The sequence below is a fragment of the Oncorhynchus masou genome, chromosome 29 (genome assembly GCF_036934945.1).
Source record: "Oncorhynchus masou masou isolate Uvic2021 chromosome 29, UVic_Omas_1.1, whole genome shotgun sequence".
NCBI classification, from domain to species: domain Eukaryota; kingdom Metazoa; phylum Chordata; class Actinopteri; order Salmoniformes; family Salmonidae; genus Oncorhynchus; species Oncorhynchus masou.
This window is the reverse complement of record NC_088240.1, coordinates 34,739,505-34,762,191: the sequence shown is the minus strand read 5'-3', so window position 1 is coordinate 34,762,191 and position 22,687 is coordinate 34,739,505. Positions and strand designations below refer to the sequence as shown.

The 22,687-nt window shown below is 42.7% G+C and overlaps 2 protein-coding genes across 9 annotated transcripts in view; one reads left to right on the top strand and one right to left on the bottom strand.

Annotated features, from left to right (window-relative positions):
* Positions 1-3,348: 3,348 nt before the first annotated feature.
* LOC135519405 (ADP-ribosylhydrolase ARH1-like) lies at positions 3,349-7,142 on the bottom strand. Of its 2 annotated transcripts, XM_064944609.1 has the most exons (4): positions 7,052-7,142; positions 6,478-6,825; positions 4,994-5,357; positions 3,349-4,391 (listed from the first exon to the last, which is right to left on the bottom strand). In XM_064944609.1, exons 2-4 carry the CDS (start codon positions 6,794-6,796, stop codon positions 3,977-3,979), a joined length of 1,098 nt encoding a protein of 365 aa, XP_064800681.1. In that variant the 5' UTR covers positions 6,797-6,825; positions 7,052-7,142; the 3' UTR covers positions 3,349-3,976. The 2 variants fall into 2 exon arrangements, with proteins under 2 accessions (XP_064800681.1, XP_064800680.1); XM_064944608.1 differs by having other exon boundaries at positions 6,478-7,134.
* arhgap15 (Rho GTPase activating protein 15) overlaps positions 6,716-22,687 on the top strand; it is a 52,517-nt gene continuing 36,545 nt past the window's right edge. For 3 of the 7 annotated variants that reach the window (XM_064944601.1, XM_064944599.1, XM_064944605.1), the window contains exons 1-5: positions 6,716-6,797; positions 7,153-7,263; positions 15,296-15,470; positions 18,547-18,606; positions 18,910-19,059. In XM_064944601.1, the coding sequence (XP_064800673.1) occupies positions 7,187-7,263; positions 15,296-15,470; positions 18,547-18,606; positions 18,910-19,059 (462 nt within the window). In that variant the 5' untranslated portion in view covers positions 6,716-6,797; positions 7,153-7,186. Of the gene's footprint in view, positions 6,798-7,152; positions 7,264-8,282; positions 8,379-13,656; positions 13,931-15,087; positions 15,112-15,295; positions 15,471-18,546; positions 18,607-18,909; positions 19,060-22,687 lie in introns of those variants that run through there. The other 4 variants (XM_064944602.1, XM_064944603.1, XM_064944600.1 and 1 more) reach the window with 4 other exon arrangements.

Sequence of the window (22,687 nt, the reverse complement as noted above, 5' to 3'; positions counted from 1 at the left end):
CGTTCTGCCAATGCTGCCAGCAGTGTTCTGGCATCAGACTGGTGGTGAAAAGGAAGAATGCTGGCTGGCGTACATCAGAAAATGGTTGTGGTAGGACTCTAGATCAGCTGTTGATCTGTAAAAACAAAAAAAGAACACAGACATGTCATAATGAATCCGTCATGAAATCAACTAAATTGTAGTCCTCCTTTGGCTGTGAATGTCAAACAGCACCCTAATGAAGAGTTTACCGATCCTCCCCTCTGTGAGGCGTCTGTTTCTCAAACTAGACACTAATGTACATGTTGACTTGGCCCATGTTGAATTGATACAATGCTTCCCACAGTTGTATGAATTTAGCTGGATGTCCTTTGGGTGCTGGATCATTCTTGATACACACGGGAACCTGTTGAGCATGAAAAATCAAGCAGCGTTGCAGTTCTTGACAGAAATCAGTATGCCTGGCACCTACTCCCACACCCCATTCACAGGCACATAAATCTTTTGTTTTGCCCATTCACCCTCTGAATGACACACACCATCCATGTGTGTCCAAGACTTTAAAAATCATTCTTTAACCTGTCAAGTGGATTTAACAAGTCACATCAATAAGGAATCACAGCTTTCACCTGGTCAGTCTGTCATGGACATTCTTAATGTTTTGTATACTCAGTGTATTTTCTTAGTCCAAGTAAAGTGACACAGGATGGTCATAATGCTTCTTGACAGTGCCAAGGAGTATTTTATACAAGTTATTTCAAACATGATTAAAAAAAATGACTCAATGTAATTACTACAACAAAAGATTTAAGAAACAAACTTTCAATTGAAAGGAAACTTCTTGGCAGGGGAATAACACATTTGAATAAATGTGGGTTTGACACTCTTAAAAGTAGGGGTCATAACCAGCTATAAAATAATGCAATTTGTCAAAACAGCTGTAAAGATATTGTAAATATATTGGTCATGACAGTGTTATGACCATATTATGCAGGTTATGACATGTTATCTCAGTTCTTATGATACATTTTCATAAGAAACAATGTGTTGGAAATACCAAATTGTTTGCATAGTCAACTTACATACGGCTCTGACAAACACACTTAAAGTTGAAGTCGGAGGTTTACATACACCTTAGCCAAATACATTTAAACTATATTTTTCACAATTCCTGACATTTTAATCAGAGTAAAACTTCCCTGTCTTAGGCCAGTTAGGATCACCACTTTATTTTAAGAATGTGAAATATCAGAATAATAGTAGAGAATGATTTATTTCAGCTTTTGTCTTTCGTCACATTTCCAGTGGGTCAGAAGTTTACATACACTCAATTAGTATTTGGTAGCATTGCCTTTAAATTGTTTAACTTGGGTCAAATGTGTCGGGTAGCCTTCCACAAGCTTCCCACACATGTTGTCCCATTCCTCCTGACAGAGCTGATGTAACTGAGTCAGGTTTGTAGGCCTCCTTGCGCACACACACATTTTCAGTTCTGCCTACACATTTTCTATAGGATTGAGGTCAGGGCTTTGATGGCCGCTCCAATACCTTGACTTTGTTGTCCTAAAGCCATTTTCCATTTTCCACAACTTTGGAAGTATGCTTGTGGTCATTGCCCATTTGGAAGACCCATTTGCCACCAAGCTTTAACTTCCTGATTGACAGTTCTCCAAAAAGTACGACCTTTGTCCCCATGTGCAGTTGCAAACCGTAGTCTGGCTTTTTTATGGAGGTTTTGGAGCAGTGGCTTCTTCCTTGCTGAGTGGCCTTTCAGGTTATGTCGCTATAGGACTCGTTTTACTGAGGATATAGATACTTTTGTACCTGTTTCCTCCAGCATCTTCAAGGTCCTTTTGCTGTTGTTCTGGGATTGATTTGCACTTTTCGCACTAATGTATGTTGATCTGCAGGAGACAGAAAGCGTCTCCTTCCTGAGCAGTATGACGGCTGCGTGGTTCCCATGGTGTTTATTCTTGCGTACTATTGTTTTTACAGATGAACGTGGTACCTTCAGGCGTTTGGAAATTGCTCCCAAGGATGAACCAGACTTGTGAAGGTCTACAATTTTTTTTTCTGAGGTCTTGGCTGATTTCTTATGATTTTCCTATGATGTCAAGCAAAGAGTTATTGATTTTGAAGGTAGGCCTTGAAATACAGCCACAGGTACACCTCCTATTGACTCAAATTATGTTAATTATTATGATTAGCCTATCAGAAGTTTCTAAAGCCATGAAATCATTTTCTGTAAATTTCCAAGCTGTTTAAAGAAACAGTCAACTTAGTGTATGTAAACTTCTGACCCACTAGAATTGTGAAACTGAATTTTAAGTTAAATAATCTGTCTGTAAACAGTTGTTGGAAAAATGACTTGTCATGCACAATGTAGATGTCCTAACCGACTTGCCAAAGCTATAGTTTAACAAGAAATGTGTGGAGTGGTTGAAAAACAAGTTTTAATGACTCCAACCAAAGTGTATGTAAATGTCAGAATTTAACTGTACCCCACCAGACATGCCATCTGGGGTCATTTCACAGTCCCCAAATCCAATACAAATTCAAGAAAGCATCAAGTATTATATAGAGCCTTTATTGCATGGAACTTCCTTCCATCTCATATTGCTCAAATAAACCGCAAACCTGGTTTCCAACAATTAAAGCATCACCTCAAGGGCACAACGCCTCTCCCCTATTTAACCTAAATAGTTTGTGTATGTATTGATATGTAGGTTATGTGCCTTTTTTAAAATTATGTAGTTCTGTCCTTGAGCTGTTGTCTTTTGATGTTCTGTATTATTTCATGTTTTGTGTGTACACACACACACACACAATTGGTAATTTCATTAAAAGTACCAGAGAGCCCACTATGGAAATGTTACATTACAAACTATGTATAAAAATAAACAAAATCAAAAAGTAGTTTTGAGGTACTCACATTTTTTTTATATTGAATAAATGAATGTGAAAATGTGTATTTCGGAATCTAGACATACAGTACTCCATATTTGAGGGAAAACTATATGGAGTATAATGACACCAAGATGTGTCTGTATCATGTTCACAGATCACAGGGTCTTGCAGGAGGTGTGAATAGGTCTAAAAAGGGCCTAAAATGGCAATTTAGAGTGGAATTGCCCTATCTTAACTTATCAGCAGATAGGAAAAAATACTTTAAGGATATCAAAGACTGAGCCAGACATACAGTTCATGTTTAAATTGTTCATAATTTTCTACAGAGATGATTGCAACCACTTTCATATAACAAGCTGGTATGGGATAGAAGCCACATTGTTAAACAGGTTTCACTGGAAAATCAAGCTTCAGAAAGGAGAACAGCAGGTTTTTCAGGGAGGGAACCAGTGAAGAAAAAACACCAGTGTAAATATGATTTATTTATTTTCCCTTTTGTACTATTTGTATCGTTGCAACACTGTATATAGGCATAATATGACATCTGAACTTTTGTGAGTCAAATATTAACTGTTATTATTTATTTTTCACTTTTATCTATTTCACTTGCTTTGGCAATGTAACCATATGTTTTCCATGAGAGAGAGAGAGAGAGAGAGAGAGACATTGCCACCCTCTGGTCACCACCGTACTTGTAGTCTCCATTTTGAAGATGTACACAATAATGTCAATCTAATCTGAAGTAAAACAATCCGTTTTTACACTCTGCCATAGCTAATGTGCTACAATAATAGCACAACTGTAGCAGGATTGATTATAGGCTGGTAATTAAACATTTTACGTTGCCATAAAATGTTTGTAATTATACAGCAAATTCTGCAGCTGCGTATGACTCCATCTCCTAGTCAGTAGGTAGACTGCAGTTAGAGATCATAAATACTCTATAAATCTTTCCAGATCCAGTCATATTCTTTAAAAATATATAATAAAAAACCAAGGGATACAAAATTTGTGTCAAAAAAGGAGAAATTACTCATCTGCAGAATATGTAATGAATTTCACCTTTAACCATCTATTGGTTTAATTTGCATCACACTTTCAAAGAACCTAGAGGTTTTCCCCTGAGCTTGTATAGCCGTTCCCCTAGTTTGGATAGTCTGTCACGGTACTCAAGCCTCTGGTAGTTGATCTCTGGCACCCCTCTGAAGCCGAACAGTGCGCCCCACCAGGCAGCAGCGATCACGGCCGTGGAGTCGCTGTCCCCGCCGTGGAAGAAGCCATGATTGGCCAGCTCAACCCAGGAGTCGCCTGCCCTCAGGAGGGCATCGTAAGCTATCATGGGAGCATCATGCCCACTGGCACCACCCCAACCCTTGAAGCTCACCGCCCTATAGAAACTCTCCCTCTCCTTCACACCGTAGGACTCTGGAAACTGAGGTTTGCTCTTTCCATCCAGAATGCCTCTCTTTTCTAAATAGGACTTCCACTGACTTCCAAAGTAGTCCCTGGAAAAATGAGATTAAATTTACACATCATTCTACTTTGTAAACCCAGCCATAGATGTAGGAATTTAATTTGGCCTGTATTGTTGCTGCAAAATAATTCTGCAGCAACAGGATTTGATCGTTTAGTCCGTGATGTTGCATATTCGGTGATTAGGCTTTTTGCTGGTAACATGAGGCTACATGAAAAATGGAATACTGATCATTTGACTGGGTGTTAGTGCAGTTTGGTGTGAATTTATGTAAACCCCAAGCTCATCTCCATTTCCTCCAGCACAGGTAAATTCTCAGCAACAAAAAACTGTCAAAACTACGAACTAATATCTGGGTTGGACAATGGTGTGTTATTAACTGGAACATCAGTATGTCACATTTCTTTATAAACAACAACTTTCACTAATTAACATTGAGGTGTGACGTTAAGTCAAACAAAGGAGGCTGTTGGGCAGAGATATTGGAGGACTGGCTTATAGTAATGGTTGGAATGGAGTGGTATCTAACATATCAAAGACATGGAAACCATGTGTTTGACACTGTTCCAGTCCGCCCACCGTTCCACTCTGCCCACCAGCCTCCTCTGCAGCCAACCACAACAAAGGCCTCACCAGTGCTCCATGTTCAGCTCCACACAATTGCCCGAAAGCCTGACATACTCCTTGGCTTTGACCAGGACCTCTATGAGTCTGTGTCCCCAGGCCTCCACAGGCAGGGTGCCCCTCACTGCGTAGGCCGTGAACAGGGCTGTAGCCAGGGCTCCCAGGTAGCCTGTGGGGTGGTGGTGGGTCAGACGCCCACTCTCCACACTTACTGCTATCAGCAGGTGCTCCTGCTCAGGGTCGGGGAAGCGCAGGCCGATACACATGGCCCTCATGGCTGCCCCACACCCTCCGCCCCTCTTGTTGAAGGGAATCGTAATGTCCTCGTCAGTTCTCTGTCTGTGCCTTGCAACACTGTTGAGGCAGGTGAGGCCTACAGCGTAGACAGAGGGAGTATAATTATTGAATTCAATGGAGGTCAACATGTGGGTTTAAATGTAACTAAATGTTACCTACAAAATCCCCCAAAGTAATTATTTTTGATGATAGGGCCATAATAACTAGTAATGTTGCATACTCCAATAAATGTTAAAATCTCACATTTTTGTTAAAAATTGTTATAAATTGCTGAGGTCACTTTTGAGGACATAAACACAACTGCACAGTACAAATATGATTTTAAAAAAACGTGAAAGTATGAAATATTTATATGATGTATTTCCTATTCAACAAAACTGTATGAATAGGACTTCAAATCAAATTATAACATTACTATAAGATTTCACCATTTTAAATGAAAGTTGTATGTGGTTCAGTTGGTAGAGCATGGTGCTTGCAATGCGTGGGTTTGTTTCCCACAGTGGACCAGTATGAAAAATATGAAAATGTCTGCACTCTCCTGCAAGTTGCTCTGGATAAGAGTGACTGCTAAATGACTAAAAATGTAAATGCTACAATATTTCTATGTTTAGTGTTAGAGAAAATGTGCAAATTTTCTAAAGGGCTCTCTTGATCAAAACATCTGCCCCCATTTGTGAACGTCTCACAGAATGCTAGATTGACTTCCAGAACTCATTAGGAACGCACCTTTCATCTCATGCTAATATGGTCTGTCTATGACAAATGGAAAGTGATTTTTATTTTAGATTAATGGCTATAATATTATCTCTGAATGTGCTACCATGTTGAAACCACTCTCTCCTGCTGTGCTACGATGTAACTATCGCAGGCATGTGCTTCACCTGTGAGGTAGGGTTCAGCTAGGAGTGGATGGACAGTAGGAAGAGCAAATTAAATGGTAGAAGGGACATCTCAGCTTAAAATGGTTTCAGATTTCACATCCTACGACAGATAGGCGCAGAAAAAACTGCTACTATGTACATGGGAACCAGGGCTATTGCTCAATGCAAGCCATTTTGATCTACGGTGTCCACTGAACCGGTACCAGAACCACGTAGGTCCCCTATATTTACATTAAGATAAGTGTACCGTGCAGAAATATTGCCATTTGCCTCTCAGGTTAACACAACATGACACTACAAACTGTTACATACCTGCTCCTCTTCCAGCCATGTCTGTCATGCTTACAATGTACTTCTCCACCAGGACTCGATACAGCTCAGGAAGGGATGCCCCTTCCCCCACCTTGACCAGAGCCTCAGCTGTAGCCAGGTGCATGACAGTGTCATCACTAACAGGGAAGTCTATGGCATCCAGCTTCTCTAGACCTCCTCTCTTCTGAACTTGCTCATGTATTAACACTCCATCATTTTCAAATTCCCAGTTACCATGGTTGTAGCCCAGGGCATCTCCTGCTCCACTCAGGACCATGCTGGCCTTGTACCTCTGTTCCAGGGGGACCGTGTCTGACATGGTGAGATCTGGTTGGTGTTCAATCACTTCTGTAAGAGATTCCATTGGATCATTGACTAATTGAATGTGACATTGAATGTCGATTAATGTAAAATACAGAAAAAACTGTTGAGACGAGATATGAGGCGGTCAACCCCAATGAAAGTCACTGAACCATCAATGATAAAAGACAATCGTCACAGAATGTAGAGATATGGATGTATTGTGTAGAATTATTGAATGTCCCCAATACAAGCTAGTGCAGTAAATTGATACCGTGCCGGTGGCTGATCTTATAGACTTATATAGGCAGAACTTGAGTGTCAGTTTCCCTCTGTCGGTTTCCTTCCTGTAATTCTGTACTTTCCCTTTTGCAGTCTCCACCCCCTCTCAGCTCCATACAAGGCAACAATGAGTTTTGAAAAACACTTCCTCAATTCGGGCCAATGGGAATGTGAAGTTGCAATTGCCCCATCTTCTGGAAGAAAGTAGGAAATTCATGGTTTATTGACTATTGTACACTTTTCTCACGGTCTATTCTAAAACTTTATGCCGTATAAAACATTTATAGATTATTGTTTATGTTAAAGTTTGACCACATTTTGAATTGTGCATTCAAATTAAACTGACAGTGTGTCCTCACTGTAAATGACCAAGCTGACATCATCAGGAGTGTTGTTAAGGTGAATCAGAGAAGGATAAAGAAGAGAGACATTCTACACATTCATTTTTTCTGGTTCATACATTGTCAATGAACAAAGCAGACCAAACCCAGCTGCTATCGTATTGGTGTCCATGGGACAGCCTCCACTTGCTTTTAAGCAGACTGAAACTATGACAAAACGTTTCAATTGTTAACAACCTCAGTAAGACATCTTTATTTATCCACCATCTTTGGGTGAATTCCCCAAGACCACAGGAAAACCCCAAATGATGTAACATTTTGGTTCAACCAATGTCATCAACAAACAATTGTTTTGGAACTTGTTGATAATGTTACAACATTAGTTTTACATCTTATGTTATATTTATTTCACCTTTATTTAACCAGGTAGGCAAGTTGAGAACAAGTTCTCATTTACAATTGCGACCTGGCCAAGATCAAGCAAAGCAGTTCAACACATACAACAACGCAGAGTTACACATGGAGAAAAACAAACATACAGTAGAAAAATAAGTCTATATACGATGTGAGCAATTGAGGTGAGATAAGGGAGGTAAAGGCAAAAAAAAGGCCATGGTGGGCCGAAGTAAATACAATATAGCAAGTAAAACACTGGAATGGTAGAGTTGCAGTGGAAGTATCTACAAAGTAGAAATAAAAATAATGGGATGCAAAGGAAAAAAATAAATAAATACAGTAGCGGAAGAGGTAGTTGTTTGGGCTAAGTTATAGATGGGCTATGTACAGGTGCAGTAATCTGTGAGCTGCTCTGACAGCTGTTGCTTAAAGCTAGCGAGGGAGATAAGTGTTTCCAGTTTCAGACATTTTTGTCATTCGTTCCAGTCTTTGGCAGCAGAGAACTGAAAGGAGAGGCGGCCAAAGGAAGAATTGGTTTTGGAGGTGACCAGAGAGATATACCTGCTGGAGCGCGTGCTACAGGTGGGTGCTGCTATGGTGACCAGCGGGCTGGGATAAGGGGGGACTTTACCTACCAGGGTCTTGTAGATGACCCGGAGCCAGTGGGTTTGGCGACGAGTATGAAGCGAGGGCCAGCCAACGAGAGCGTACAGGTCACAGTGGGAGGTAGTATATGGGGCTTTGGTGACAAAACAGATGTTACTGTGATAGACTGCATCCAATTTGCTGAGTAGGGTATTGGAGGCTATTTTGTAAATGACATCACCAAAGTCGAGGATCGGTAGGATGGTCAGTTTTACGGGGGTATGTTTGGCAGCATGAGTGAAGGATGCTTTGTTGCGAAATAGGAAGCCAATTCTAGATTTAACTTTGGATTGGAGATGCTTGATGTGAGTCTGGAAGGAGAGTTTACAGTCTAACCAGACACCTAGGTATTTGTAGTTGTCAAGATATTCTAAGTCAGACCCATCCAGAGTAGTGATGCTGGACGGGCGGGCAGGTGCAGGCAGTGATTGGTTGAAGAGCATGCATTTAGTTTTACTTGTATTTAAGAGCAGTTGGAGGCCACGGAAGGAGAGTAGGGTCTGGAGGGTTGTTAACACAGTGTCCAAAGAAGGCCACAGTGTCCAAAGAACCCTGTGGCACCCCCATAGAGACTGCCAGAGGCCCAGACAACAGGCCCTCCGATTTGACACGCTGAACTCTATCAGAGAAGTAGTTGGTGAACCAGGCGAGGCAATCATTTGAGAAACCAAGGCTATCGAGTCTGCCGATGAGGATGTGGTGATTGACAGAGTCGAAAGCCTTGGCCAGGTCAAGGAATACAGCTGCGCAGTATTGTTTCTTATCGATGGCGGTTAAGATATCGTTTAGGACCTTGAGGTGCACCCATGACCAGCTCTGAAACCAGATTGCATAGCGGAGAAGGTGCGGTGGGATTCGAAATGGTCGGTAATCTGTTTGTTGACTTGGCTTTCGAAGACCTTAGAAAGGCAGGGTAGGATAGATATAGGTCTGTAGCAGTTTGGGTCTAGAGTGTCCCTCCCTTTGAAGAGGGGGATGACCGCAGCTGCTTTCCAATCTTTGGGAATCTCAGACGACACGAAAGAGAGGTTGAACAGGCTAGTAATTGGGGTTGCAACAATTTAGGCAGATCATTTTAGAAAGAAAGGGTCCAGATTGTCTAAGCCCAACTGATTTGTCCATATTTTGCAGCTCTTTCAGAACATCAGCTGACTGGATTTGGGAGAAGGAGAAATGGGGAAGGCTTGGTGGAGTTGCTGTGGGGAGGACAGTGCAGTTGACCGGGGTAGGGGTAGCCAGGTGGAAAGCATAGCATGGCCAGCCGTAGAAAAATGCTTATTGAATTGTTCAATTATTGTGGATTTATCGGTGGTGACAGAGTTTCCTATCCTCAGTGCAGTGGGCAGCTGGGAGGAGGTATTCTTATTCTCAATGGAATTTACAGTGTTCCAGAACGTTTTTGAGTTTGTGTTGCAGGAAGCATATTTCTGCTTGAAAAAGCTAGCTTTGGCTTTTCTAACTGCCTGTGTATATTGGTTTTTAACTTCCCTGAAAAGTTGCATGTCACGGGGGCTGTTCAATGCTAATGCAGAATGCCATAGGATGTTTTTGTGTTGTTTAAGGGCAGTCAGGTCTGGAGAGAACCAAAGGATATATCTGTTCCTGGTTCTAAATTTCTTGAATGTGGCATGCCTATTTAAGATGGTGAGGAAGGCATTTTTAAAAATTACCAGGCACCCTCTACTGACGTGATGAGGTCAATATCGGGTCGATAAGAAAGGCCTGCTCGCTGAAGTGTTTCAGGGAGCGTTTGACAGTGATGAGTGGAGGTCGCTTGACCGCTGGCCCATTACGGATGCAGGCAATGACGCAGCGATTGCTAAGATCTTGGTTGAAAACAGCAGAGGTATATTTAGAAGGCAAGTTGGTTAGGATGATATCTATGAGGGTGCCCGTGTTAATGGCTTTGGGGTGGTACCTGGTAGGTTCATTAATAATTTGTGTGAGATTGAGGGCATCAAGCTTAGATTGTAGGATGGCTGGAGTGTTAAGCATGTTCCAGTTTAGGTCACCTAGCAGCATGAGTTCTGAAGATAGATGGGGGGAAATTAGTTCACATATGGTGTCCAGAGCACAGCTAGGTGCAGAGGGTGGTCTATAGCAGGCGGCAACGGTGAGAGACTTGTTTTTAGAGAGTTGGATTATATATCTTGATATAAAGTGTATACCATTCATATTGTGAACTGTTACTGTAGAAAACATTAAGGACACCTGCTCTTTCCGTGACATAGACTGACCAGGTGAATCCAGGTGAAAGCTATGATCCATTGTTGATGTCACCTGTTAAATTCACTTTAATCAGTTTAGATGAAGGGGGGAGTCAGGTGAAAGAAGGATTTTTAAGCCTTGAGTCAATTGAGAGATGGATTGTGCATGCCTGCCATTCAGAGGGTGAATGGGCAGGACAAAAGAGCAGGGTGCAACTCAATATTAGGAAGGTGTTCTTAATGTTTTGTACACTCGGTGTATCTCTACATTCTGCTAATGGAAGTATGCTGGTGCCTTGCAAAAACAAATCGAATCAAATCAAATCAACGTTTATTTGTCACGCGCGCCGAATACAACAGTAGACCTTACAGTGAAATGCTTACTTACAGGCTCTAACCAATAGTGCAAAAAAGGTATTAGGTGAACAATAGGTAGGTAAAGAAATAAAACAACAGTAAAAAGACAGGCTATATACAGTAGTGAGGCTATAAATGGAGTGAGGCTATATACAGGTAGTTGAGGTAGTATGTATATTGGTATAGGTATATTGAGGTAGTATGTACATGTAGATATGGTTAAAGTGACTATGCATACAGTATATGATGAACAGAGAGTAGCAGTAGCGCAAAAGAGGGGTTGGCGGGTGGTGGGTGGGACACAATGCAGATAGCCCGGTTAGCCAATGTGTGGGAGCACTGGTTGGTCAGCCCAATTGAGGTAGTATGTACATGAATGTATAGGTAAAGTTACTATACATATATGATAAACAGAGAGTAGCAGCAGCATAGAAAGAGGGGTTGGGGGGGGAAACACAATGCAAATAGTCCGGGTAGCCGTTTGATTACCTGTTCAGGAGCCTTATGGCTTGGGGGTAAAAACTGTTGAGAAGCCTTTTTGTCCTTGACTTGGCACTCCGATACCGCTTGCCGTGCGGTAGGAGAGAACAGTCTATGACTGGGTCTTTGACAATTTTTAGGGCCTTCCTCTGACACCGCCTGGTGTAGAGGTCCTGGATGGCAGGCAGCTTAGCCCCAGTCATGTACTGGGCGGTATGCACAACCCTCTGTAGTGCCTCGAGGTCAGAGACCGAGCAATTGCCGTACCAGGCAGTGATGCAACCAGTCAGCATACTCTCGATGTTGCAGCTGTAGAACCTTTTGAGAATCTCAGGACCCATGCCAAATCTTTTTAGTTTCCTGAGGGGGAATAGGCTTTGTCATACCTTCTTCACGACTGTCTTGGTGTGCTTGGACCATTCTAGTTTGTTGTTGATGTGGACACCAAGGAACTTGAAGCTCTCAACCTGCTCCACCACAACCTGCTCCACTCCAGCTCGGTCCTCCTTTTTCTATAGTCCACAATCATCTCCTTAGTCTTTGTTACATTGAGGGATATGTTGTTATTCTGGCACCACCCGGCCAGGTCTCTGACCTCCTCTCTATAGGCTGTCTCATCGTTGTCGGTGATCAGGCCTACCACTGTTGTGTCCTCTGCAAACTTAATGATGGTGTTGAAGTCGTGCCTGGCCATGCAGTCGTGGTTGAACAGGGAGTGCAGGAGGGGACTGAGCACACACCCCTGGGGAGCTCCAGTGTTGAGGATCAGTGTGGCAGATGTGTTGCTACCTACCTTCACCATCTGAGGGTGGCGGAATTCCAAGATCAGGAATTCCAAGATCCAGTTGCAGAGGGAGTTGTTTAGTCCCAGGATCCTTAGCTTAGTGATGAGCTTTGAGGGTACAATGGTGTTGAACGCTGAGCTGTCGTCAGTGAACAACATTCTCACATATGGTTTCCTTTTGTCCAGGTGGGAAAGGGCAGTGTGGAGTGCAATAGAGATTGCATCATCTGTGGATCTGTTGGGCGATATACAAATTGGAGTGGGTCTAGGGTTTCTGGGATAATGGTGTTGATGTGAGCCATTACCAACCTTTCAAAGCACTTCATGGCTACCGACGTGAGTGCCACGGTCTGTAGACATTTAGGCAGGTTGCCTTTGTACTTGGGAACATGGACTATGGTCTGCTTGAAACATGTTGGTATTACAGACTCAATCAGGGACATGTTGAAAATGTCAGTGAAAACATCTGCCAGTTGGTCAGCACATGACCGGAGCACACATCCTGGTAATCCATCTGGCCCCACAGCCTTGTGTATGTTGACCGGTTTAAAGGTTTTACTCACGTCGGCTATGGAGAGCGTGATCACACAGTCGTCCGAAACAGTTGATGCTCTCATGCATGTCTCAGTGTTGCTTGCCTCGAAGCGAGCATAGAAGTGATTTAGCTTGTCTGGTAGGCTCATGTCACTGGGCAGCTTGCGGCTGTGCTTCCCTTTGTAGTCTGTAATAGTTTGCAAGCCCTGCCACATAAGACGAGCATCAGAGCCGGTGTAGTATGATTCACTCTTAGCCCTGTATTGATCTTTGCCTGTTTGATGGTTTGTCGCATGGCATAGCAGGATTTCTTGTAAGCTTCCGGGTTAGAGTCCTGCACCACCTTGAAAGCGGCAGCTCTACCCTTTAGCTCAGTGCCAATGTTGCCTGTAATCCATGGCTTCTGGTTGGGGTATGTACGTACAGTCACTGTGTGGACGACGTCCTCTGCACTTATTGGTAAAGCCAGTGACTGATGTGGTGTACTCCTAAATGCCATCGGAAGAATCCCGGAACATGTTCCAGTCTGTGATAGCAAAACAGTCCTGTAGTTTAGCATCTGCTTCAACTGACCACTTTTTTTATTGATGCAAACTATAAAAATCACTGTAACCAAATATAATTTAAGTTAGGACAACATTAACTGCAGTGAAACTTACCACAAGGCATGCACAACTAACTTTCAAACTACACTTGGGCAAGGGAGATGTTTGAAACAAGCTGTTACTAAAAACAGGCCAAAAAAGAGAAGCGGAAAACCACACAAGTTGTTGTCTCGTACACCAACTCTCTGCTGCAGGAGGGAGATAATTCTGATTCACGCTGTTCTCAGATTGTGTGATGGTCAGATTCCACCTCTATTGTACATGTGTGAGTAATGTGTACCGGTATTCACTTTTGAAGTTGAAGCAAGTTTCAGTCAAACAATTTCTGTGCAAGTAGCACCCTTCAGGAAGTGGGGACCTGAGCCTGCGACATATAACAGATGTTCACATCAACTGTAGAGCAGCAATGGTTTGAGTACAACACATGATGAAACCTACTTCCTCAAAAAGGAAGACTTGCACTCTTTCTCTCTTTTTGTGATCTGTGGCAGATTGATTTGATAGAGGCATGGCGGGGACGAGGTAAGAAAGACACCATTCTAAAGGGTTTGGGTTTGAAAATTGAAAGATGCTGTCATTGCTGTTTCCTTGCTTTTAAGAGTATTTGGGGTTTAGTGGGGGCCATTGGTGACTTAAAGAGATGTAACACCTGAGCAATGGTGTCAGTGGCCTGGGTCCTTACTGGACGTGGATGCTAGGTGGAAAGTTGTTGACACGTGAGGAATATCTGTTATTCTTGAGTATTATATTCCAGAATCGCTATAACATGGTAGATGTTGTTTAGGAATGCCCTGTCTACATGCAGTTAAAACAGGACATGCTAGATGCCACAGGATACCGTAGATTTGCTGTTGAACAAGTGTCAATTCCAAAAAATATAGAGAATTTGTATGTCTCATTTTTTTTTACGTTGCTAAAGTAACTTTTTGAAACTGCATTCATTATCTTGTCTGTCAATTGATAATTCTATACCAGATATATGATGATATGTATCACATGGCCATCATTATTTACTGCATTGTTAATGTGGTAATCAGAAAGAAGAAGATATGTTAGGCTCTATGCAAACATTAAGTACTTTGGTTGATTTCTGAATTGTTTTTTTGGGGAGGGAGTTTTAGATTTGCTTCCTGTTGTGAGACACTGTGCAGCTTTTCAAAACAACATCAGTCAATAACACACATTTGGTAAAAATATATATATATATATTATGACATTGGCTGGATGTGCCTTAGTATTTACATTTACATGATCGTTGTTTAGATTTAACATATATTTTTGTCAGTGGGTAGATTTGCGAGAATCGTTAAATAAGCAGACTGTGAGTATTTTTCCTGCTCATCGAAAGACACATTACAGCAAGAAGGGTGTTTTGCAATGCTTTAATGAGGCAACCATTACAGGAAGGAAAGTTAAAGTCCTCAAGCTTAGGCCAGACTTCTCGAAGCGTCTGCCCCTAAATGTTTCTCATCTCCTGAACGTCACAGCTAAACCAAATGAATGAATGCACTCCCAAAAGCAAAAACAGCACTTTTAACAGCCTTCTATGAAGTGTTCTACATCCATTTAATAATTAGAAATCTTATCAGTTGGATACTGCTTATTATTTATCAATATTTGAAGGAGGACCATCATGCCTTCCCAAAAGGTTGTTTGGGCCCTCAAAACGATGTTGCATGAAGCATACTTCTTTTTCAAAAAAGGTATTATTTTTTACTGCATCAGGATAGCATACACAGACATTTTGACTTAATAGCCTTCTTCAGTCTATAGGTTATTTTATATCCATTGATTTATAAGAAATCTTATCAATTGGATAATACTTGTTTTTTTTCATCAATATTTTAATCTTAACATCCACTTATGTTTTCATCTCCTTTTGACCAGAATCACCAATCTTCAGAATGTAGGGAAACAGCCGCCTCTGATTCTGCCCCACCAGTTGACCGGAGCAGCACAAGGTACAGTCCAGATGCGCATCAAGAGCTCCCAGAGCAGCGGGGAACGCCTGAGTCAAACCAAGTCCATGGTCCTGCAGGATCCTGACCTGCCTCCCAAACCTGTGAGTATACACATTCCTAATTTTGAGTTGAAACCCTTTTTGCCCTCAGAACAGCCTCAATTTGTAAGGACGTGGACTCTCCAAGGTACTGAAACACTCCAATGCTTCTCACAGTTGTGTCAAGTTGGCTGGTAGTGGATCTCTACTCCGAATAGCTCGTTCTGTCTCATCCCACAGATGCTCAATTGGATTGATATTCCTGGACAGTTCTATCCTAGGAACATTATCCTGTTTTAAAAATATACTGTTGCCATGAAGGGATGCACTTGATTGGCGATAGCCAGTGGCATTCAAACATTGCTCCACTTTTATCAAGAGGCCCAATGTGTGCCATCCCAGCACCTACATCAGCCTGCAATGTTGACACACAGCATGTTAGATGCTTGTACTCATGTGATTATCTGCATACCCTAGTCCTCCCATCAGTGTGAAACAGCAGGAACCGGGATTCATCAGATCAGGCAATGTTTTTCCAATTCTCCAGTGTCCAGGGTTTTCGTTCCTTAGCCCACTGCAACCGCAGTTTTTTGTTTTGTTGCTAAAAGAAGTGGAACTTTGTAAGATCGTCGGTTGCCATACCCCATTTGTGTTAAGTTCAAACGAGTTGTGCATTATTTTATGGTTCTTTGGACACCAATGTTGTACTGGACTGTCAGTTGACTAACTGCAGTTGGTCTCTTGCTCTGCACATTTTGTGTCAGCCTCCTTTGTCCTCTTTCGTCAATTACCTGTTTTCGACCACCGGACTGCCTTGGTCTGGATGTCCCTTGGTTGTTGGAGCCTTCTTGATACACAAGGGAAACTGTTGAGCGTGAAAAAAAATCCAACAACGTTGCAGTTCTTGACAGTTGACACACTCAAACCGGTGTGCCTGGCACCTACTACCATTCCCCGTTCAAAGGCATTTAAATATTTTGTCTTGCCCATTCACCCTCTGAATGGCACACATACACAATTGTCTCACAATCCATCTCTCAATTGACTCAAGGCTTGAAAATCCTTCTTTAATCTGTCTCCTCCCCTTCATCTATACTGATTGAAGTGGATTAAACAGATGACATCAATAATGGATCATACATCCAGAGTAAGACAGTCACCTGGCCAGTCTATGTCATGGAAAGATGAGGTGTTCTTTATGTTTGCACCCTCAGCGTAGGCGTACACACACACACACACACACACACACACACACACACACACACACACACACACACACACACACACACACACACACACACACACACACACACACACACACCTATCAGCCGGATATACTCTGATTGTAGAGGCTTATTGAATATTGTTAGCCATTTGGTGAACTGTGCTTATATAAATTCCAGTAATTATGATGATATTGTTTCTAAACTGTTGTCACACATTAGGTGATTATCATTAGCTTAATTGAGCTGATCTCTGTTTGACTCTGAGCACTTCCCTGTGGGAAAATCAGGGTAAAGATAAAACAGATGATTCATTTACAAAATGAGCAATCTGGTGTAGCATATTTGGAATAATGTAGCTACCATGTTGACAATGAACTGGACATAACCCCAACCATTTAATATTTTTCATAAGCTGGTGGAGGGGCTGGCTGACACCTAGTTAGCATAGTGGTTCATACATCGTATCATACAATACATCTGTCTGTTGGCTGAATGTTCATCTGCAAAATTTCAGATAGCGAATAGAACTAGATGTGTTTACAACAGGCCATTGACCTTCAATCCGTCAGTTTAGATTGCTTAACATACACAGTTGTATTGTAAACCTTCATAGGGTTTATTAGTAATTGACAGCAAACTGAATTATTCAGATGATCACTGCCGTGAGGCCACGGCTGTGGTTTTGTTGGGCTGCTTGTTTGCTAATTATGCAGATGATACTTGTTTGTGAGACGTCTTATACTGCAATAATAAAGTTTGTCCGGAGGACAGAGATGCAAAGGCTACTGGAGATAATGAACCAGTTCCTACGGACTACAAACATGGTCATTAACAACTCGGAACAAACACAACTCAGAACACGGAACGTTAAGAGTGTTGCTTTAACATTGCATCAGTGTTCATGAATGTTGTTCGTATTGCAGATGTACTTTTCATTTCGTTACATTCATTACACAGAGGGTCTCGTCGAACAGACATCAAAAGAAACGTTATTTGTTTACTCCCATGTATTAGATATGTTACCAGAGAGCAGAGAAATGCTTTCTTGACCTCCTCCCATATATGGACGTAAGTGTGTTAAAACCAGCTGTACTGTGACCAGCTCCACCCTCTTACACTGTGATTAATGAGAGAATATAGCAGGACCCAATCATAATGAATATAGGACCCGGCGTGCCGGGGTAGGCCTATCCTTTGAACAGTAGAGGGCAGGCCAGCACCGTGCTGAAGGATAAAACTGACGACCAAACCATACATTCTGTAAGCTGTGTTTCCATAGTAAAGGGTGTGGATATCGCAGAACTCTTGTTCAACTATGTATAACCTCAACCTCTTCTAAGCTACCTTTACTATAGCTATACCTAGTAATGCTTCTGCTACTACTCTATTACTACAATACTGAAATACATGCAGTTTGAGAATGAATTTGTCAAATGACACTATCAATAATCTTGCTGTATTTGTGTCCATGTTTATCTTTTGGAACGAGTGTTTACATTGCTGTGATATTGATCTGAATTCTCATGGTCTGATTTTGGTTGGCACTGGGTTGTGTGCGTTGTCAATCTGTTGTCACAATGCAAGGTCTCATCTCATTAACCCCACGGTGGTTCCATACACATTACTATCAGAGACTGTATAGTCTTGTATGATATAGATGTTGTATATGTATATTGTATATAGACGTTGATGATACATTCACACGTAACCGTACTCTGTATGCAGTATATTGCGTCATCTTCACTGCATGGAATACATAGACTCTTAGCAGTACCTGTACGCCTTTAATTTCACGGAACCGATTTTATTAGCTAAGACAATATGGCCACAATCAAGCAACAGCTCTGATTTGAAACAGTCAGGGAAATCGGCTCCTCTTCGATATATTTTTTTCGGCTTTTCTGTTTCTGTAGATCTCTCGCCACCGGAGGAACCAGTCTCAGCATAACATTGGTGGAGCTGCAGAGAGTCTTGTGAGTATGACAGGTCATCAAAAATAACTGTTTGTATGGCAACATATGGGAAGGAATGTATTTGGTTAATTATACTTTATTGCTATATGGTTGCTATTGACTATTAGACTATTTCTATACGTCGAACTTTGAAGTATTATTCACTATAAATATGTTTCTATGCTTTTAACTCAGCAGGCCTATTTTACATATGAAAATAGGTATATTTATTTAGTTTATAATGATAAAATAGCATGTGTTTTGTTTGAATATTTAATTGATTTAATATACGTTAAAGGCAAAATGTTACATCATGCATTTCAGGTTGTTTTGAAAGGTGAATATTTGAATAAAGCCAAAATATCAGATGGAGGCAAAAAACTGAGGAAGAACTGGGCTTCAACTTGGGTAGTCCTGGAGACTGATAAACTTCTGTTTTATAAAGAGAGCAAGCAAGAAGCTCTGACGAATTTGGTAGGTTTTTACACACACACACACACACACACACACACACACACACACACACACACACACACACACACACACACACACACACACACACACACACACACACACACACACACACAGTAAAGTAAAAAGTGACAGTTCTGTGAAGTAAAAAAGTGACATCAATAGGTTGGTAACCTGCTGAATACGAGGGGGCAATGTTCAATTACAGCCTCAAATCAACCTTCTGAGGGATTGCCTATTAGCATTATGAGTGCAAATGTTGAGTGAACACACGCTATGTGCATTTTAATTTGATGCCAGAAATGAAGCGTTTTCTTTTCATTTTCTGATTTCTCAAACTGGCAAATTAACTTTGGCTTTGATCCCAAGGACTGGAGCTCACCCCATCAAAAAGCAATGAGGAACTGTTTACCCCCTTGTGAAGTGGACTGTGTGTGTGTGTGTGTGTGTGTGTGTGTGTGTGTGTGTGTGTGTGTGTGTGTCTGTCTATGTGTGTATAGTATGTGACTTTAATCCACCCTGCCCTGATGTGGTTCTGAGAGAGAGAGAGGGAGAGGTGGAGCGAGACAGAGAGAAACTGGTGACTGGCAGAGAGAGCGAGAGAAGGGGTGGTTGGGGGGAGTCTCTAAAATGAGCTTGCCATGCTTTTTAATGAAGCTCCAAGGACTTAATCAAAGCCCTCTCCCTTACTGAGCCCCACCAGGGCAACGGTCTGTCAGACTCTCCCCGTCCAATAGTTCATTATGGGCGAGAGAGACATTTCCACTTCCACATAGATTGACATATCTGCCCCCTTTCCGATGGAAATAGTTGGTACAGTGGAGGTTGGTTTTGTGTGTGTGTGTGTGTGTGTTCATTTGATAATTTAATTTATCTTTGTTTCAGAGTAGAATAAACAGCTTATTAATCTCTTGTATTATCATTTGGTCGCTGTGGGCAGTATTTAGGTTTGGGTCTGAATATACAATGTCGTCAGGATATATGAGTTCACCTGCAATGTGTACATCATTCTGTAAGGAGAGTTATTTATTCAGTAGAAACAAGAATGGGCAGTATTTAACATCATCCAACTTAAACACATGTAGTTTACTCTGTCTGAGGCAGGTACTATAAATCAAATATCGCCTAATGTATCCAATACTGTACCTGTCAGCCAAGGTAGTTAATTGAGTCGTCAAGGTTCAGTTTATTCCAGGCTGGGCATGTGGGATCTCAGTGAGCAAATCAAGGCCTAAGATAGCTTGATTTGATTCTGATTTATGGTGTTTACAGTGTATTGTGATACTACATTGTAATACTGTTATAGAATGTCCTTATCATCTTAATTTTCTACAGCATCTCACTATAATTTACCCATGATTTCCCTCGTCTGAGACCACAATAAAGGGAAATGATATCTAAATGAGTTCCCATGCCTTTAACACTGATTAGTTCTTCTTTAAAAAAGCTACGTTTTCTAAATCACATTCTCTTTGTCTGAAAATTATACCATTCTTGTTTTCATACGGTTACACACCGCTTCTTTAATTCCATAGAGGATATGAATAAGATATTAAAGGTTTGAATGATAGAGAATTACAGCACATGTACATTCTCAGTTTACAGCACAATGAATATGAAAAAGTGCTATAACAAAAATAAGATATTTGGGTAGAGCACTTCCTTTTGTTTATTCATTATGATTTATATCAAATATCTGTCCATTATAGAGAAAGCGTCCCTCTTTAAACATTTATTTTGATATTTACTGCACAACTATGATACATTTAGGAGTCCCATTCACAAACACAGCAGTGAAACTACACTGAAAAAAATACAAACTGTCACGTTCTGACCTTTATTTCCTTTGTTTTGTCTTTATTTAGTATGGTCAGGGCGTTGGGGTGGGCAGTCTATGTTGGTTTTTCTATGTTAGTTTTTGTGTTCAGCCGAGTATGGTTCTCAATCAGAGGCAGGTGTCGTTAGTTGTCTCTGATTGAGAATCATACAGGTAGCCTGGGTTTCACTGTTGGTTTGTGGGTGTTTGTTTCCATGTGAGTGTTTGTCGCCACACGGTACTGTTTTTGTTTTCATCACATCGTTTATTGTTTTGTATTTCAGTGTTCAGTTCGTTTTTTAAATAAATTGTCATGAACACTTACCACTCTGCATCTTGGTCCAATCCTTACTCCTCTTCAGACGAAGAGGAAATCTGCCGTTACAGAAACACCCACCAAAAAAGGGCAGCAGCAGCGGCCAAAATCACAGGACTCCTGGACTTGGGAGGAGATTCTGGACGGCAAGGGACCATGGGCACAGCCGGGTGAATATCGCCGCCCCAAGGCTGAGCTGGAGGCAGCGAAAGCCGAGAGGCGGTGGTATGAGGAGGCAGCACGGCAGCCCGGCTTGAAGCCTGAGAAACAGCCCCAACAAATTATTGGGGGGGGGGAGGGTACACGGGGAGTTACACGGGGAGTGTGGTGAAGGCAGGTAGGAGACCTGCGCCAACTTCCCGTGCTTACCGGAGAGAGAGAGGGACCGGGCAGGCACCGCGTTATGCGGTGGAGCGCACAGTGCGTGTGCATAGCCCGGTGCAGTACATTCCAGCTCCTCATATCGGCCGGGCTAGAGTGGGCATCGAGCCAGGTGCCATGAAGCCGGCTTTACGCATTTGGTCTCCAGTGCGTCTCCTCGGGCCGGCGTACATGGCACCAGCCTTACGCAAGGTGTCCCCGGGTTCGCCAGCACAGCCCAGTGCGGGCTATTCCACCTCGCCGCACTGGCCTGGCTACCAGGAGCATTCAACCAGGTAAGGTTGGGCAGGCTCGGTGCTCAAGAGATCCAGTGCGCCTGCACGGTCCGGTCTATCCAGTGCCACCTCCACGCACCAGCCCTCCGGTGGCAGCCCTCCGCACCAGGATGTCTCTCCGTTTGCTGCCTACAGAGTCTCCCGCCTGTCCGGCGCCGCCAGAGTCTCCCGCCTGTCCGGCGCCGCCAGAGTCTCCCGCCTGTCCGGCGCCGCCAGAGTCTCCCGCCTGTCCGGCGCCGCCAGAGTCTCCCGCCAGCCAGCCAGGCGCCGCCAGAGTCTCCCGCCAGCCAGCCAGGCGCCGCCAGAGACTCCCGCCAGCCAGCCAGGCGCCTCCAGAGCCGCACTTCACTCCGGCGCTGCCGGAGTTGCCCGCCGCTGCCGGCGTCTCCCGTCGATTCGGGACCCGTGGCGTGGGTCCCCAAACCAAGGTCCGCAGCGAGGGTCGCCGCTCCAAAGAGGCCACGGAGGCGGGCTAAGAGGCGCACTAAAACTAGGGTGAAGTGGAGTCCACGTCCCACGCCAGAGCCGCCACCGCGGACAGATGCCCACCCAGGCCCTCCCCTATAAGTTCAGGTTTTGCGGCCAGAGTCCGCACCTTTGGGGGGGAGGGTACTGTCACGTTCTGACCTTTATTTCCTTTGTTTTGTCTTTATTTAGTATGGTCAGGGTGTGAGTTGGGGTGGGCAGTCTATGTTTGTTTTTCTATATTGGTTTTTGTGTTCAGCCTGGTATGGTTCTCAGTCAGAGGCAGGTGTCATTAGTTGTCTCTGATTGAGAATAATACTTAGGTAGCCTGGGTTTCACTGTTGGTTTGTGGGTGTTTGTCTCCGTGTGAGTATTTTG